This window comes from Sceloporus undulatus, chromosome 1, assembly GCF_019175285.1.
Source record: "Sceloporus undulatus isolate JIND9_A2432 ecotype Alabama chromosome 1, SceUnd_v1.1, whole genome shotgun sequence".
In the NCBI taxonomy this organism is placed as follows: Eukaryota; Metazoa; Chordata; class Lepidosauria; order Squamata; family Phrynosomatidae; genus Sceloporus; species Sceloporus undulatus.
Window position 1 is genome coordinate 373,199,618 of NC_056522.1, and position 19,199 is coordinate 373,218,816.

The 19,199-nt window shown below is 39.7% G+C and overlaps 1 protein-coding gene across 1 annotated transcript; it reads left to right on the top strand.

Annotated features, from left to right (window-relative positions):
* Positions 1–3,373: 3,373 nt before the first annotated feature.
* On the top strand, positions 3,374–18,720 carry LOC121918892 (potassium channel subfamily K member 16-like). Its single transcript, XM_042444914.1, has 6 exons — positions 3,374–3,768; positions 6,762–6,962; positions 9,501–9,621; positions 15,280–15,446; positions 16,688–16,856; positions 18,073–18,720. The coding sequence occupies exons 2-6, from the start codon at positions 6,768–6,770 to the stop codon at positions 18,303–18,305; spliced, it is 885 nt and encodes a 294-aa protein (XP_042300848.1). The 5' UTR covers positions 3,374–3,768; positions 6,762–6,767; the 3' UTR covers positions 18,306–18,720.
* Positions 18,721–19,199: the final 479 nt, after the last annotated feature.

Genomic DNA, 19,199 nt, shown 5'->3' on the forward strand with positions numbered 1-19,199 from the left:
GCAAACCTCTTCTAAAGAAAAAAACTTGGCAAGAAAACCGTATCATAGGGTCGCCTACGGGTCGCCATAAGTCAGAAACAACTTGCAAGCACACAACAACAACAACTAGGGCTGCTGACACTGCAGAATTAATGCCATTTGGCACCGCTTTAGCTGCCATGATTCAGTACTATGGAATCCTGAGATTTGTAGTTTGTTGTGGCACCAGAATACATTAACAGAGAAGGTCAAATAGCTCACAAAACTACAGATCCCAGGATTCCATAACACTGAGCCATGGCAATTAAAGAGGTGTCAAATGGCATTAATTCTGCAGTGTAGATGCAGCCTAGATTGCTAGAGAGTCGGTGTGGCAAAGTGGTCTGGACATTGGACTACCACTCTGAAGACCAGAGTTCACATCTCTGCTTGCCATGGAAAGCCATTGCATGTTCTTGGACAAGTCACATTCTCTAAGCCTCCGAGGAAAGCAAAGAGGACCCTTCCTAGTGACCCTAGGCCAACCCTGTTGCAGGGTTTTCTTGGCAAGATTTGTTCAGAGGAGGTTTGCCTTTGCTTTCCTCTGAGGCTGAGAGAGTGTGACTTGTTAAAAGTCACCCAGAGGATTTCCAAGGCCAAGCAGAGATTCAAATCCAGATCTTCTGGAATCCCAGTCATAAACCATTATGTCACACTGGCTTTCCGCTAGTCACATTTACATGGGAGCATGTCATATAAAAGTCTCACGCCCTTCGGAGTAAACACACAAAAAGATCCTGTTGTCAACCTCTGTTTTTCAACTTTATTTGCTGCCATGTGGGCTTTTTCTTGCTCATCTGGGTTGCATTTTCTAGCAAAAATACAGGAGAAGCAGAAGCCTTCTGGCTGACCACCTCAATCAAAGAATACTTTTAAAGAGTTCTTGGCAATCCTTTATGCTTCTTTGGAAAGAGCTATATTGCAAGAAAGGAATATGAGCTTTGCAAATCAGGTTCTACAGCAATATAGTGGATGGTTTTCAGAAGTGTAGCTATGTGGCGGGAGAAACAAGGGCATTGCACCTCCAAAAAAAGTTTGAGTTTTCTTTCAGTCCCCAAATTTTTAACATTGCAGAGAGTGAGACTCTAGAACTGGAGCTTTAGAAATTGTATTTCTTAATGCTCCACTGAAGTTTTAAGTTACTGCAATGCTAAAAATTTGGGGATTGAAGGAAAATTATATGGGGGAAGCCGTATTCTTATTGAGGAGAGGATAATGTTCCCCCTCTCATAGCTATACTCCTGATAGTCTTTGGGTTCATTCCCACTATGATTTAAATTGAATTATGAACCAGGTTATATGTCCGTTGTTCCCATTTGAAGTTGATTTCGATCCGATTCTGATCTGATAGAGTTCCTTAAAAGCAGGGTAAACACAGAAAACCCACTCTTCTTTGATACTACTTTTCAAGAGGTTTTTTTTTAGAAGAACCAAATCACACGTGGGAATGACCTTCAGATCAGAATTGCATTTCACTGGAGGGAAGGGACTATGGCAGAGGGGTTGGCAGTGGATGTCACCCATCCAGCCTTTGGAGCCTTGAAATTTGCCATTTTTTGAGCGCTACTTTTGTCAACCTGTGCGGGTGGTGGCTTTTTAATTTTCCAACTTTACACTGTTCAATTCCTTCTGAATCTGGCAATGTTAAACTACAAATCCCAGGATTCCATAGGATGCAGCTACAGCATTTAAAGGAGTGTCAAACTGCATTATTTCTACAGTGTAGACACTTCCTGCCCCAGTGTTCCTGTGCTGGCATTTAGCAGTTCTTGGTGCTTTTTAAAATCTTAAAGTCCCGCCTCACTATTCCTTATTTGCATATTCTTAGATTCTTCCATATTTCCTCTTTAAAGAACAGCTATTTAAATGGAAAGCATAACATTGCATAAGAAAAAAGAGACATCAGCTGTTTATCACAGTGATGCTGCCAAAACACATCGTCCTTATCTGTGCAACAGAGGTTCATGCTGGGTGTATTTGCAGAGATCAAATGCTGTGGTTTATTTCTGGAGAAATGTTATTTACTGGGAGCTAAAAACACTAAAGATGTTTGTAGTCATAGGAGGATAGGTACAATCACAGTATTTGTTGTGAGGGAAAAAACTGCCCTCAGACTTCCAGGCCCACCTAACCATTCTGTTGCCAAAAAACTACACTTACCATATCCATGGATTCTTTATCTATGGCTTCAATCATCTACCATCTACAGCTTGAAAAGATTGCAAAAGGATATAAATTCCAAAAAGCAAATCTTGATTTTGCCATTTTATATAAGGGCCATTTAACAATGCCATTGTATTTACTATATATACTCATGTATAAGTCTAGAAATTTTAGTCAAAAGGTTGACCCAAAAAACCTGGGTCGACTTATCCATGGGTCAATGTACGTACTGTATTTTAACTCATATGGGCCATCCCCCTTCTCTAAATAAAGTGGTAAAAGGCAAGAGCTTAGTTCAACTTGGAAACACCAAAAAGAAGCATGGATCCTGTCTACTCTCTCATCCATACAGCCTTTAGGATGAGCACAAACAGTTATGCCTGCCAGAATTTTCTAAGTTCTTTGGCATCATTTTCCTTTGCATCATCCTTTACATCCTTTGTTACATGCCCCTAAGTTTTACCCTCGACTTGTCCATGGGTCATATCAAAATCCATAATTTTGGTTCTAAAATCTGCCATACATGACGTCGACTTATAGTCGAGTATATACAGTAATGGGACTTGAGCATTCACAGATTTTGTCCCCCCCCCCCCAGATCCTCCTAAAAATGCTTCCTTCTGAGAAATGCACAACTAAATGCTGCTCTGTGTTGGTAACCTTATAGAAGTAGTACAGAATTCAGAGACAGAGATCCAAAACCCACTGCCGAAATAATCCAGTTTGAGCCTGATTTAACTGTCCTGGCTCAATGCTAGGGAATTTTGGGAACTATAGTTTTGTGGGACAATTGACCTTCTGTGTCACAAAGTCTCAAACTGGTCTCACACTGGATTATTTCTGCAGTGTGTTTTGGACCATAGCTGTGTTAGTCTGGAATAGCGGTATCCAAAGGGATCTTGCAGCACCTTTGAGACTAACTGTGTGAAAGTTATAGCATGAGCTTTCATAGACTTGGTCTGCTTCCTGAGATGCACGGAGTGAACTGACCTCCTGGCTCATAATAATACTTATTTCTTTAAACACAGCTTGCTAAAATTATCAAATCAAGTGGCAAGCATATACAATCTGGAGTTTTCCTCACATCTCCAGCATTTTGAGCCTAAATCTTTTGAAATCCGATTTAACTGCACTGGAGTATAATACCATCTGTGAAAGAGCTGAATTATATACTTTGTAATATCAGCTGAGACAGAGTGCATGGGACTTTCATTCCATATTTATTTCCACATTTCTTCACTTATACTGATATTTAAATCTGTCTCCTAGACGGTTTTAATACCCTGATGTCAACTTCAGGTGGTTCAAGTCAATTTCTGAGACAATTGCCAGGGCAATATCCTAATTGTTTCTCAGACTTAGGGGTTATCATCAGCTTAGCTGGTACACAGGGATGACCTCACAGAGGTCTAGAGGTCCATCAAAGAGGGCAATGCACCCATGACCTCATAGTGCCCCTAGGGTGAATAAGCTGCCCCTACCAAATAGTTACACAATGTCATGGAGGGGGTGGGTCTCTTACCTGCATTGAAAATTGAAGTGAGTGAGTAATTGTGGAGGATTCAGGGAGAATCAACACAGAAATTGGTGAGTAGGGAGCCAAACAAAGTTGTTCAACAACTGCTTCCCATTTCTGTGCTTACAGAGAGAAAAGTTGTCTCATTAGAATATCTTCTGGGGAATGTGTGAACCTTTCCAGACTATAAGTCCCATCTACCTTAGTCAGCATAACCAGTAATGTGGGATCCTTGTAGACCAACAACCTCTGAAGGTTCTGAATTGTGCTAGTAATTCCATGGACAGCCAAAAGGACAAACAAATGGGTCCTTGAGTTGATCAAGCCAGAAACCTCCCCAGAAGCCAAGATGACCAAACTGAGGCTGTCGTACTTTGGACACATTATGAGGAGGAGGGACTCATTAGAAATGCTGGGAAAGGTTGAGAGAAGTAGGAAGAGAGGAAGGCCAAATGCCAGATGGATGGGCTCTATTAAGGAGGTCATGGGTTTTATGGGGTTGCAGGAATTAAGCAGAGTAGTGAATGGCAGGGGGTCTTGGGGGTCTCTCATCCATAGGGTCACCATGAGTTGAGATCGACTCGAAGGCAGTTAACAACAACAACAACAACAAAAGGAACAGAAGAATTTCAATGAAGAATATACCAGTTCTGGAGAGAGATGGTTTGCAAGAGAGATAAATATGGCAAACATTCTAACAAAAATAACTGCCTTTAGACTCTTTCATGAAGCTCCAAAAACTCAACAAAGCAAAAACCAAGAACTGAATTGTTTTCTATCATGGACAAAGATAACAGTATACTTAGCATGTCTTTGGGTGAGGTGTTTCCCTCAACTAGTGAAAGTTGTCTGCTTGTCATAGCCTGTGATTTCCTCACTCATGCATCTTGCACTTCTCATTCTCTCTTCTGTGACTGGTCATTGGAAGGCAAACACAGGCTTAATTTGCCAGTCTGGCTGATAAGGTACAATGTCTGAGAAATTACCTCTGTCCGAGGGAACATCAGTTAATCAGAGGAAATATGTATTTCACTTGATGCCCGCTTTGACTCTAAATATTGATGCAACTGATACTTTTCTGTTGTAGCCATTAAAAATGTTGATATTGGTATCTGGATAATTTGAGCCCCTTTCAGTCATGCAGAAATAGATTTAAAATGGCATACAAAGAAGGGAATGTGCTACTCCATCCTTACTCCACTGTCGCTTTGGTCACATGCAAAGTGGTAGTTCCAAAGAGGAGAGCCTGTGGAAGAGGAGAGATTAAGGAAGTAATAGTGCCACTATATTTCTGTTTTGTGTGACTTTTAAAGATTCAAACTATCTGAGACAATTGCCAGGGCAGTCGTTTATCAGATTAGAACAGAATGTGCCAGCTGTAAAACTATGGCTGAGAAAAAGAAAGTCTCACATATAGAAGATGGAGCAAACTTGTTTTCTGCTGCTTCACAGATCAGAACATGAACCAGTGGATTCAAATTACAAGAACATTAGGAAGAATCTCTTTACTGTAAGAACTGTTCATCAGCCTTGGAGGGTAGTAGACTCTCCTTCTTGAGAAGTCCTTAAACAGTAATTAGATTGGCATCTTTTAGGAATGCTGACATTGTGTATTCCTGGATGGCCGGGGAGGGGGCTGGATTGGATGGTCCTACTTTAAATTATGGGTATTTTAACACAATGGGTAAGCTAGTTCAAACTTAATCCAGACAAGATAAGATGCTCCTGGTCAGTTGGAAGGTGGATCAAGTAATAAGGATTCAGTCTGTAGTGGATGGGGTTAAATTCCCCCTGAAATCTCACATTCACAGCTTGCATGTACCCCTGGACTTGGATCTGAGCCTGGATGTCCAGGTTTTGGCTGTGGCCAGGAGCACATTTGCACAGCTAAAACTAATGCACAGCCTGTGCCCATTCCTTGGAAGTCAGATCTGGCTACAGTGACACCTGTTTCATTTACATCCTCCTGTCTGGACTGCTGAAACACTCTCTGCATGGAACTGCCTTTGGAAACTGTTCAGAAACTTTGGTGGACCAAAATGTTGTTGACTAGGGCTGGTTACAGGGATTATGTTACTCCTTAGTTGAAACAGCTCCATTAGCTACCGGTCCATTTCTGGGTAGAATTCAAAGCACTGGTTTGACCTATCAAGCCCTATACGGTTTGAAAATATTGAATATATATATATTCAAGAAACCAAGCCTTGATTTTGACATTTTATGTAAGGGGCACCATTTTATTATACCATTGTATTTAATGGGACTTGAGCATCCATGGATTTTCGTATGCAAACTTATGTGTGTAAAGTAGTGTGCTGTATTCTTTAATCTGTATTGGAAATTATTTTTAAAATACGTTTTAAGTGGTTTAACTGTTTTGCAGTGGGTCCTCCATGTCTGCTGGGGCTTTGCTTTTTGGAATTTATATTTTTAAAAATATTTCCAAGCCATGGATGGTTTAATCCGTGGGCGAAGAATCCATGGATACGGAGTGGCAAATGTAATTATGTTTTTTCAATAATACTGTTGTTTAGTTCTTTTAAAACTTTTGTAAATTAATGTTTTAACTTGATCTTTTTAAATGATTGTAAGACGCCTTGAATCTCATCTTGGGAGAAAGATGGAATGTAAATTCAATAAATTAAAAAAAATGTTTTTTAAGTGTTATAATAATGTTTTTAATTTTGTTGTAAACTGCCAGGAGAAAGGTGGAATTAAAACAAAACAAAACAAAAATGAATAAACAAGTCAGCTGTTCTGTTGCTAGTTTTTCTGAGAATCCTGTCTCCAATATTCTGTCTACGTTGTTTTTTAGCAGAACATTTATTTGCATTTTTTCCAGTGTTACTGAAACAGCCTTTTGCATTCCAAATGAGGAAGTCCCTGGATTTATAACCCTTAACATTCAGATTCCTAATCTCTTTATGTTGGTGTAAAATCACAGGGGAAATGGAAATTGCCCTGCTAAGAAAGTCGTGACATCAGAAGGGGAAAAAACAAAAATAAGGACTTGTTTACTAGCTTGTCTCTTTCCTTTTCCTCCTTTGCTCTCATTCCCACAAAGACCACCATGATCCACAGCAGGCTGCAGAGCTGTGTGCTGATCGCTGGCTACCTTCTTTACCTCCTGATGGGTGCCCTCATCTTTCAAGTTTTGGAGAAAGATGCTAAGAGAGAACAACAAAGGACTATCTTAAGAATGAAGGAAGACTTCTTGAAGAACGTCACCTCTCTCAGCCCAGCGGAGGTAGAGGTCTTCGTGGAGGTAAGTTATTGTTTCAGCAAGGATGAAGCCGATCTTGGAAGGCTTACTTACCTTCACAGGTGGGAAATTGTGCAAGTTGTAGTCTTTTAAAAAGTAACTTTTCTAAGCTCACAGATAGCTGGTGTTTGGGGAGATGTAGTCTTTTTAAAAAATCTTTCTATCAAGTTCAGGGTTGGAGATATAGTTCTGGCAGTTGCAGTCTCTTAAAATTCAACTTTTCCATGCTTAAGGATGGAGCTAGGCTGTATCTGCACTCCAGAAATCATGCTATTTGACACTGCTTTAACTGCTATGTTATAAAATCCTGGGATTTCGGTTTTGATGTGGCACTAGAGATCTCTGACAGAGAAGGCTAAATATCTCACAAAACTACATACCCCAGAACTTCATAGCGCTGAGCTATGGCAGTTAAAAGTGATGTCGAACTGCATTATCTCTGTAGTGCAGACTTTCTTTCTCTTTTCTAAGATCAGGAGTGGAGCTAGTGTCTTCTAAACTCTATTAAAAAAACATGTTCAAATTGCCTATAGACCCTTTTGTCTTCATCCCATGACCTGAATATGTTTACATCACACTCATGGAACAAGACTGGAAGCCAGGAAAATTCTAGAGTTGACTTGGGAAGCTCTGCAATTACCTATTCTGAAAAGGTTTTAAAATTATTTTATGCAAACTCCTGCCTCTCCATCACATCACAATGATTCAGACTGAGTTACTGAACCATATCTCATTTTAGCTTTTAGGATGTGTTGTCCATTAGCTCTGTCAGTGTTAGTGCTTTGCCACATAAGGCCAGCCCTACCATTAGGAAAAGCAATGCAGATGCTTCTGGCAGCAGAGTTTGGTTGTCATGAAAGGACAACGCAACAGTAGATATTTATTATTATGGCGCTGTAATGCTGTTAAGGAAAAGAAAGCTAGTTGTGAGATTCTCCTACTTCCATTGCTGAAATAACATGCCTAATCTAGTCAAAGAGCTTTCCACAAATCCAGATGCCAACTCTGACTACACATCTATTAAAGAAAAGTCATCACAGGACCTAATCACATCACATACAATATCAGAGGTACTTTCACTTGCTCATCCTCTAATTTGACATATGTCATCCTCTGTCAACAATGCCCTTCACAACTCTGCATTGGGCAAACAGCCCAGTCTTTGAGCCAGAGGATAAATGGATATAAATCAGATATAAGGAATGTAGATAGACAAAAATCTGTTGCAGAACTCTTCAGTCTTCCTGGGCAATCCATCTTGGCTCACAGAACAGTGGTCCTTGAACAAAAAAAACTGCAAAGGAAAATTGAAAAGAGAAACAGCAGAACTGTAATATATCTACAAACTCCGATCCATCAGCAACGGAGACAATGGTTTCCTGGCACATTACACCGATCATAATCATAGTTAACTCCCTCTCAAGCCTCATGAGGGCCCTCTTGGTCAATTCATTGTGTCTTCTTTATGATTCCCAGCCAGCATCACACTACATTCCAACAACATTGCCTCTGCCTACATAGATATCCCTTTGTACCATTGTAACTGAGAACAACTGTATCAATATCTTAACAAAATGTAGGCCCGTTAGTCCATCATCATCATTTTCTTTCTTTCTCCTGTTTGATTTTTAACACCTTTGGCTGTTGATGAAGCCAGTGGAACTTCAAAAGCTTGCATCATTTATTTTATACATTTTGGTTGGCTCAATACAGGCATTGCTGTTTTGTTGGTTTTGGATGTTATTGTAACATTCATTTGGCCATCTGTCAGGTATTCTTTGATTGAGAGTTCCTGCATGGCAGTGGATTGGACTGGATGGCCCTTGTGGTCTTTTCCAACTCTATGATTCTATGATTCATATGGTTATCTTTGGTATAGGCAACATTTTTCCTCCTGTCTTTGTCTTCCAATGACCATCATTAGAACTCAGCTTGTCACTCCATCACCATACTCACTAGTTTTGCATTTCTGTGGCTGTTCACAAACACAGCCTACTTATGAAGGTCTGGTCCTGGACATGTCATGCCACACATCAAGAAAACAGACTGAAGTCTATGAAAGTTTGTTAGTAATGTCTTTCTTTCTCTGAGTTAATCTTAAAGGTGCTACAATGGCCCTTTGCTACAATATCCCTTTGCATGAATAATCTGTGTGCCTCAGTTTGGGGAAGAGGTAATGTTTGATGCTCTACTTCAGGCAGCAAAATAACTTGGGCCAGCCCTATATGGGCAAAGCTTGGAAGCATGATGAATTACCTAGAATTAGAACACAGAGACCCAATCCATCCACTTCCTGCAAGGGTGGGAACTGTCCAGCTTTCCTAATGCTGATAGATTGCAACTTCTAGCATTCCTCACCTTTAGCTATGCTGGGACTCAGTTGTGGAAGTTGCAGTCCAAGAACAACTGAAAGGTTGCACAATTTCCTGACTTACTGCCACTGTGTAATAATCTGCATAGTTGAATGTGGGATGCCATCACCCTGGCTTTCTTAGAGGTATATTATAACCAATGGTTGTCTACTTTTTTCTTGAATTACAGAATTTGATGGAAGCTGTAAGGATGGGAATATATCCAGTCGGAAATGGGTTTCCCAATGAACGAAGCAACTGGGATTTCAGCAACTCCTTCTTTTTTGTGGGTTCCATGTTATCCACAATAGGTGAGTGGGTTATGCTTCTCCCTTGAGAGAAAATTCAGTGTTATGGCCTTGATCAGATAAACTGTGTTTTACGCAACTCCTTGGTTTTTGTTCACAAGGTAATCATCTTCCTTCACATCTTAACCTCCTCCATCCTGTCCTCCTCTTTCTGGTCTTAGAAAGATCTCTTTTTTCTAAGGCTATGAGTGATAATGACTTGATTTACGCTCTTTTTCATTCCTAGGTCAAACAAGCTATAAATAATTCTCACAATTCTTTTAAAGTAATACAGAATGGGGCAAGATGCATGTGTGGGAGGAAATCTCATTAATAGGAGGTCTATGCAAGGATGTTTCTCTTAATTCTTATATGTCATATGATTTATGAACAGAGATGATTAAAGGGGGAATGATAAGGAGAGGATAAAATAGCAAGCCACTGAGAGATGTTGCTCATATTTGCTCTCATAACCGTTAAAAACCTAAGACATTTATTCTCATATGTCTGAAATTTTCTGGAGAGTCTCCATGTCTGAAAATAAAAGAGGCTGGGAATCTAAATTTTAACACAATGCTGGAGTGAAAGAGGATTTTGTGGATTTTTTCCCATAAAGAATGCCAGATTGTTATGTCTATAAACCTTCCGATTACTATATATTTTATAGGGACACTGTGACATATGTTTCAAGAGTGATGGTGAATTCAGTATGAATTATATTATTAATGTCATTTTCACCCCAATCACCACCACCAGTCTTATCCCTGAAATCACATAAATGAATCCAGAAGCATCTTTGAGACATAGGATACATCTACACTGTAGAAATAATGCAGTTTGACACCACTTTAATTGCCCTGGCTCCATCCTTCACAATCCTGGGATTTGTAGTTTTGTGAGGCACCAGCACTCTTTGGCAGTGAAAGCTAAAGTAAAAATAGAAATTACACTATTCCATAAGAACTATAGCACTTAAATTCATGTCAAACTGCATTATTTCTACAGTGTGGATGCACTCTAAGGCTGCTGCCAGACTTAAGAATTAATGCAGTTTGACACTGCTCTAACAGACATGGCTCCATGCTATGACAATCTGGGATTTGTAATAATAATAATAATAATAATAATAATAATAATAATAATAATAATAATAATCTTTATTTCTACCCCGCCTTTCCACAATGTGATCAAGGCGGCTTACAGATAAGAAGACAATAAAATACAGGTTAAAATATTACATATAAAAATTAAAACATCATCAGAGGAGTAGGGACGGGAAGCAAACAACAACTTTAAGGTAGTTGGGGCAAAAAATAACAGAATTACTGAGGTGGGAATGCCAGCCAAAATAAGTGTGTTTTTAAATCTTTTTTAAAAGAAAGTAACGATGCAGAGGAACGAAGCTGTACAGGGAGCTTGTTCCACAAAGTGGGGGCAAAGATAGTAAAGGCCCTCTGTGAGGTCGTTACAAAGCGAGACTTAGGGACCTCCAACAGGTTGGCCCCAGATGTTCTGAGTGTGCGGGGCGGACTATATGGGGAGAGGCGGTCCTCCAAGTACCCTGGACCCAAGCCATTTAGGCCTTTATAGGTCAACACCAACACCTTGTATTGAGCTCGGTTTGTTGTGGCACCAGAGCTGTCCCATAGAGAAGGCTAAATATCTCACTAAACTACAAATCCAGAACTCTATGGCTCAGAAATGCAATTATTTATTTTATCTATTCAATTTACATCCTAATATTCTCCCAAAATGGGATTGAAGATGGCTTACAATAATTTTTAAAAGATGGAACTAAAACTTTAATTACAAAAGTAAAAAATGATGAAATAATACTCATATAAAACATAACAATTAAAAACAGAGCATGATTTTACGTACCGCACCTAGTCTTACATTAAAGTCTACCTGACACATTGTTTTTAGAAATAATGTGTATGTGTGGGATGTAAATATAGGGACACTTTTTCTTAAATATTCTCTTTGTGATTTTAAAGTTCAATAAACCATTTCCCCCAATTTTTCCAGGAAACAAAAGGCTTTGGAAAAGAATGGGGAAAGGCTTTCCCCCTATTTTTCCCCACCCCCCCCCATCCCTGATCTTCACATCTCCAACTGGAGTACATAACAACGGTGTACCATTTTTCTTTGAATTAATCTCTGTTGTATCCTTAACCAAACACTGCGTTAGCAGGAGAATCCATATCCTTGTAACTATTGAGTACACCTAATGGATGATACAAAGGGAAGGTAGATGGTTACATATCTTAGAGAGAAAACTATTCTGCACTGTGCCCCAGAGGAAATGTTATAAACTGCCGAGGTCCAAGAACAAATTTTTTCTCTCATTCCCATACGTACTAAAACAGCCTCAGCTGACACATTCCAGGCTTCTTCTTTTCTTGGCTCTGTCCATTTGTGTATTTCCAGCTGCAGATAATATTATTTTCCTAACTGGTCTTCTGATTATTCTGGAGCGCCTAGTTACTGTAAGTCTTCATGGGATTTCATCCCAAAACAACATGCTCTGGTCCTTCAACGGCACAGAACAGTGTTGCTGATTTCAGCTGAATACTTCATGTGAAGAAAATGTATGGGAAGGCATCTTAAGAGAGCATCCCTGCTCTCTTTCTGCTGACAGCTGAAGACATTTTCATTTAGGTAGGCGTTTGGTGGGTGCACTTTCTTTGAATAATGTGGTGTGCTGTTTTACTGTTTTAATGGTTTTACTGTTTTTAACTATGCTGGTTTTTTACCTATGGAGTTTATCACACAAAGGAAATTGGGAGTTTATCCTGTGAATATCTTGGGAAAATCACATAATTACACGTAATGATTTCATACAATGTTTCACAAAACCTGCCATTAAAGTGGTCACAAAGAAGCATTAATCCATATCTTTTTACTTTTGGGATTTCAGCAACAATGCATTTCCAATATCACTTTATTGTGATAATCATTTGTGCAATTACCCATCATTTCTGCTCAATTTGTGGGATGTTTTAAATGAGCTTTAATCTCTCTTTAATGCCAAAATCAGCCCCAGTGTGATAAACTCCTATGTTTTAAGGTTGGTAGTATTTAATTATTTTTTAAAAATTTGTAATAAGTGTTTAAAATATTGTAACCTGCCTCGAATCTCATTGTGGGAGAAAGGCAGGCGATAAATTCTGGAAATAAATAAATAAATAAATAAATACACTTTCAATTATGGAAATATTCCAATACGAGGAAACCCTGTTACCATAAATATGAGAGAAAAGCATCTCTCTGTACAGATGTTCAATCAGGCTAATAACTAGGAGATGGAAGCCCAACGATTCAATGCAAGGAGCAGAACAGAGAGTCTTTCATGTAATTAAGCATAAACAGAAGCAGGGAAGAAAAAGATTTCTGGACATGGCTAGAACATAGTCAAAGTGGTGGTTGTGATCTGTAAAGTTCTCAGGCCCATGCTGTCTGAAGGACTGTATTGTCTCCTATGAGCCTGCCTGAACTCTATGATTGGGGAGTTGTTTCTCTCAATCCCACCACCTCCGCAGGCATGTTTCTCTATGGCTGTTCCCAGTAGTGATGCAAATTTATATTTTTATTCTTCTCATAGCTGAATTGGGACAAGAAATATTATTATTCATCTTATTCCTCTGTGGAGAATGAGATATTTCATCTTGGTTGCTCTTCGCTCCAAGGGGCATAACAGATGGGCAAGAAAAAATGACTTGATCCTGCTTTTTCCAAAAATGGGTAGAAACCCCGCTGCCTGCACAGCCCACTCCCAAGACAGGATGAATACTCACAGCCCAACCACATGGTACGGGATCAAGCCTCACTGCTGGGTATTTTTTTTGTTACCTCCCCACCATGCATGTGCACTGTCACACAAACATACCTACTGCAACCTCAAAATACCTCCCACATCCACCCAGATTCCATCCCATTGTGTGGCTGCCCCTTTGATCAGCCACACAGTCATCTGTATAATGCTCCGCCACTACAGGGCATTTGTGTGTGAGTGATACATTGGCAAAGCACAATCAGAGATGCTCCCCCTACACTCCTCCTTTACCCTCCCTTCACCCATACCCACCTGTTGGACTGTCTGGTGTGTGTATATTGTAATCACGCCTGTCAGAGTTGTTGTACATTCATTTCTTTGTTTTGCCATAGCCTGACACTTGTCTCAAGGTGTTTATATGCAGGCATGAAGATGTGCATTTTCTTCCTTGAGTTGGACTATCTCGGCTTCTTTTGCTCTGGCTTTTAACCCCAGAACACAGCTTTGGTCAGGTTTCCAGCTGCTGTTGAGGTGTGCGTCATCTAAATGCCCCACCTGAGATGTGGTGCTGGAGAACACTTCTACAGATACTATGGACTGCTAAAAAAGACAAATCAATTGGTCCTAGAGCAAATCAAACCTGAACTTTGCCTAGAAGTCAAAATGACTTCTACAGATACCATATAGACTTCTACAGATACAATTTCTAAATTGTGGCTATTGTAGTTTAGTCATATCATGAGAAAGCTTGACTGACTAGGAGAGACATCAGTGCTAGGTAAAGAAGAAGGCAGCATGAAAAGGTGAAGACCATATTATGGATAGGTAGATTCAATCAAGGAATCCATGGGATGAGTCTGCAAGAACTGAACAGGGCTGTTGAGGACAGGATGAAGATGTCTCATTCATAGGAGCACTATAACTTGAGGACAACGTGAAGGCAGTTAATAATAAAATATGATGCTGGCTATGAGCCAGAAAGGAGATGTGTTAACACTGGGGGACAAAGCCCTCATGGTGCTGAAGTGTTAACTAGTATTATAATATATATAGTGCACTTGCCTATCCATAGTACTTCACTCCGTGCATCTGTTGAAGCAGACTCAGTCTATGAGAGCTTAATCTAACAATTTCTTTCAGTTAGTCTCAAAGGTGCTACAAGATTCCTTTGCATACTGATCCAGTCTTTGAATTCTACCAAAGGGAAAACAATAAACCCTAAAGCAGGAATGGGAGTAGTTGAGCCTTCCAGATGTTGTTGAACTGCATCTCCCAGCATTCCTCATGACTGGCTACATTGGCTGATGGGAGGTGCAGTCCAAGAAGAGCTGGAAGGCTGCATGATTCCGCGCCAAGATTAAATTTCAGTCTTCATCAGTCTTGATCTTCCTTTGGCTATCATTAGACTCCACATTTGTCAGTTTGGTTCCTATTATCTTTTGCCCCTAGCCTCAGTCTTTCTGAGGCTTAATTATATATTTTTATATCATTTTGAATGTTAAACTGTTATATGCACTCTTCTGTCTCCAGCTGTGCTTTTGGCAGTTCTCTCCTTCTTTTAAAAACACACATTATTGTATTTCAATAATGCATGGTTCTCTTGTGATTCAGTTGTCCAATAGCCCTTTGGCTCTGTAGTTGTGAATTTGTAATAAATATATACATGACTTTTGTAGATGAAATTAAGTTAAATGTTCAGTTATACAAGCCATGTGCTTTTCAGTATTTCAGCATCATTTTTCTTTTGCAATGGTTGCCTTCATTTCGTTGCCTTGTTCTGCTTGGACAAAATGTAGTATATATTCAGTAAATAAGATAAATATTTAGGAGAAACCCAGTATTGCTCTTGCTGGCACAAAGAGGATGCTTACCAAAATGTTCTCTGCAACCCTTTTATCTTTCTATAGGCTATGGAAACCTTTCTCCCAAAACAGCAGGCGGTCAGCTCTTTTGCGTGGTTTTTGCTCTCTTTGGAATCCCTTTGAATATTGTCTTCTTGCACCATATTGGCAAGATTATCTCCATGCTTTGTGAAAGGTTGGCAAAATGGCTCTACAAGAAGGGAATAAAGAAGGTAATTAAATTTATTCTGTGCCAAGATTCATCTAGAAAAAGCAGTAGCTGATGGCTCCTGTGTTGTGGGGAGGGAATCCCCTCTAGGTTTTAGTTGTCTGGACTGCAAAGGTGCCAGCTGAAAAGCTGAATGTTATTGTCATGTGTATTCAAGGGCTCATTTAGAAGAAAAAAAGGTCTCTGGAAATACAGAATGAGCCCCCAAACTGCAGGATTGTGGTCTCTAGGCACCTGAAGGTCTTACAGTGTGACTCTATGGTCAACTTCTGTTGGAAATACAGGGTTCGCTATTATGATTTTCCGTAGTACATCTGAGAGCCTATTCCCCATGGATACTTCCCTTGATTTGGGAATTATGCTTTTAGTTGTTGTTGTTAGCTGACCTCAAGTCAGCCTCCACTTATGGTAACCCTGTGGGTGAGATATCTCCAAGACCTCCTATCCTCTATTATGTCTCTGCTCAGGTCCTGCAGGCTCAGGCCCATGAGCCCAAAACACACTGCAGCAGAAATAATCCAGTTTGAGACCATTTAACTGCCCTGGCTCAATGCTAGGGAATTTTGGGAACTGTAGTCTTGTTAGATATTTAGCCTTCTCTGTCAGAGCTCTGGTGCTGCAATTACTTTTGATTTTTGTAGATTTGATGCAGATTTGATGAATATGATCTCTCTAGGAATCTGTAAGTGCTTCAGCGCAACTCTGCCAGAAGCTGACCACAGAGTTATTTATTTTATTTTATTTTTTATGGTATTTATACCCCACCCTTCAGCCCTAAAGGCTTTCAGAGTTGTGCTGGAGAACCTAGAAGTTCCTAGAGAAAACATTTCTTTAGGCATTTTTGATCGTCTGGCAGATGTTGACCACAGAGTTGCACTGGAGGACCTGGAGATTTCTAGAGAGGGGTTCTTTCAGGTTTAAGAATAGTGTTGTTGTTGTTTTATTTGTGATTTTTCCACATTCATGAGGGCCCTTCACCTCTAACTCCAGCAAAGGTGGAGGAACCACTGTAGTGCAAAAGAGCCCATAGCTACTGAGCAACAGCAAACTCATAGCAATTATTTTGAAAATGCTAAGCATACGTCAGCTATTTCTATATCCTACTCATGGTTCACAAGGTACTGGCTGAGAACTTTGTTGTTGCTGTTATGTGCCTTCAAGTCGTTTCCATCTTATGGAGATCATAAGGAGAACTTATAAAAATTAGTCAACTTGTTTCAAGTCTGCTTTTGCACTGTCTTTCAGAAAACAACCAGATGTTTGACTCTTCTGTTCTTCCTGGTTATGGGCATTTTAGTGTTTCTTTGTGTGCCTTCAGCTATCTTTCGAAAGATGGAGGGCTGGACTTATGGTGAAGCCATTTATTTTGCATTTATTACCCTCAGCACCATTGGCTTTGGGGATTACATAATAGGTAAGATTTCTTGTAACTGTTTCTAAAGAATATTGCATGCTATCTTCTGGTAGTCTCTTTTTTTGAAGTCTCATCTTCTGGTGCAAAATTAAGAAACCTGGATCTGGACTCAGAAAGGCCTTTACTGGTTATCTACAGAGCTCATTGTAAGTGTTTGGTTATTATTTACTCCTGTATCCTAGTCAAGAATATAAAGCCTTGTGAAAAGCTCTCTGAACAAATAACTGATTTATATTGATATTTATTAATTTAAATATTTATACCCCATCCTACATCTCAGGGCAGCTTACAAAAAGCATTAAAACAAGTTACACAATTTAAAGCAATAAAATGTGTAACAAACTAAAGTCACATTAAGCTGCAATAGTAAGTTAACAGATTTAAAAAGATTTAATAGATTTAAAAAGCTTTGGGATGACTCAATGATACCCTACCCAATGGTTTTGATGAACACCCAAGTTAACTTGTTTCCAAATGACAAGAGTGTTGGAGCCAGTCAAGGAAGGGGCAGCTAGCTATAGAAGACAGAATAGATTTGAGTGTTGGACTATGACTCTGGAGACCAGGGTTCGATTCCCAGCTCAGCCATGAAAGCCATTGGATGATCTTGGGCAAGTCACACTCTCTCAACCTCAGGGGAAGGCAGTGGCAACCCCCCCCCACACCCCCGAACAAACCTTGCCAAGAAAAACCTATGATAGGCTTGCCTTAGGGTCACCATAAGTCAGAAATGACTTGAAGGCACACAACAACAACAAACAAAAGGAGAGCTTGCACCACTTGGTTTTTGTCTGACGGCAAGATTCTGCCTCCTCCTTTCCCTGCAGCTGAGTTCATTGAGTACAAACTACTATGAACTCATTTTGCAGCAATGGAAGTAAGATGAGGACAAAGGAGGAAAGTGGGAGGAGGAGAGAATCTGGGGCATTTTAAAAGCAGCTAAGAAAGTGGGATGACCAATTAGGACTGTCCTAGCCAAATCAGTAAAGGGTGTTGGAAGAAGGTCTGTGCACTCCTGAGAATTGCACACAGGCAATGCCAAACCATGGTTTGACATTACCTCCAAAGCAGCCACCATTCAGTATCAGCTCTTCCACATCACTTAACTAGCACATACTGCCCCAATAAGTGCTGAAGGCAATCATACAAAACTGCACTTGCCTTTGAAATCTCTTCTCTTATGCAAGTATTACTCTTCTTTCCCCCATATCTCCAGGGAGACAACAAGGCAAAGACTATTTTCCTGGCTACCGAATTTTGGTAGCCATTTGGATTATCTTTGGACTTGCCTGGATCGCTCTACTGTTTAATCTACTGACAACACTGTTGGAAGACCCAGAAGAAATACCCATGGAGGAGTATCTTCAAGTGAAGACAGTTCCAAGAAAAAAGAGGAACCCAGAAAGGGATGCATCTTTGGGGTTTCCACTAGAGGATGATTTATCATGACATACTAATAGAGACAGATAGAAAAATCAGATATAACACAATGGTGATGTTGTGTTCTTCATCTACAGCTGGTTTTCTGAAAACTGAGCAACTGAACTTTGCAAATAAAAGATGAAATAATCAAGAATTCTGCAAGGATATTTCACACTGTTTCTTTGCAGAGGATATATCCAAAGTGAGACACTGAAAATGTTTAATGCCTAGTATTATTTTCTTTGCTGTGTTAACATTTCACCAGGAACTTTGCCTGCCCCTTTTCTTTGGATGCCTAAACTCAGTGGTGTCACTCAGGTTGGCATTGCCAGGTGTCACCCCCTCCCCATTGACCTCCTCCCATACCCCACCATACAGAATCCTTAGGAGTATTTTTTGTACTAATGTAATCATAAATCATAATTCCTGTATATCACTGAATGTAATGGTAATAGTTGTGACATAAACAACTAGCAAAATTAAAAATATACCTTTAAATTACAATATCATATGCACAGCCTAAATGTCTTTACATGTACATAGTTTCATGTGATGAAGGGGAAATTTTTCTAAAGAAAAAATGTTTCTAAAGAAAAAATTGAAAGAATAAATTTTGATTTGTTTGAAAAAATGTTTAAACTTTGAAATTTAAAAAAATCTGGGGTCCCTCTTTTCTCCTGTCTGAAACCTAAAGGCAGCTGGAGATATTGTCACAGTTTGTGATCTAAGTCCCCTCTCCATGTGATATTTTACAGCAGAGCTCAGAAGTATCCTTCTTTCCAGATATTTCTGGATTTCATCTCCCATCATCCCTGAGTCAGTACAGCCAGCTGTAAGGAATAATGGGATATATAGATTGACATCAAAGGCCAAAAGGGTACACATATTGAGGTAGTCATAGTATTCTAGTGCCGATCACTT

Coding starts and splice junctions, on each gene's coding strand:
- LOC121918892 (XM_042444914.1), top strand. CDS start 6,768: ATGATCCACAGCAGGCTGCAGAGCTGTGTGCTGATCGCTGGCTACCTT. Junction 9,622..15,279: donor TTCCATGTTATCCACAATAG/GTGAGTGGGTTA, acceptor ATCTTTCTATAG/GCTATGGAAACCTTTCTCCC. Junction 16,857..18,072: donor CTTTGGGGATTACATAATAG/GTAAGATTTCTT, acceptor CCATATCTCCAG/GGAGACAACAAGGCAAAGAC.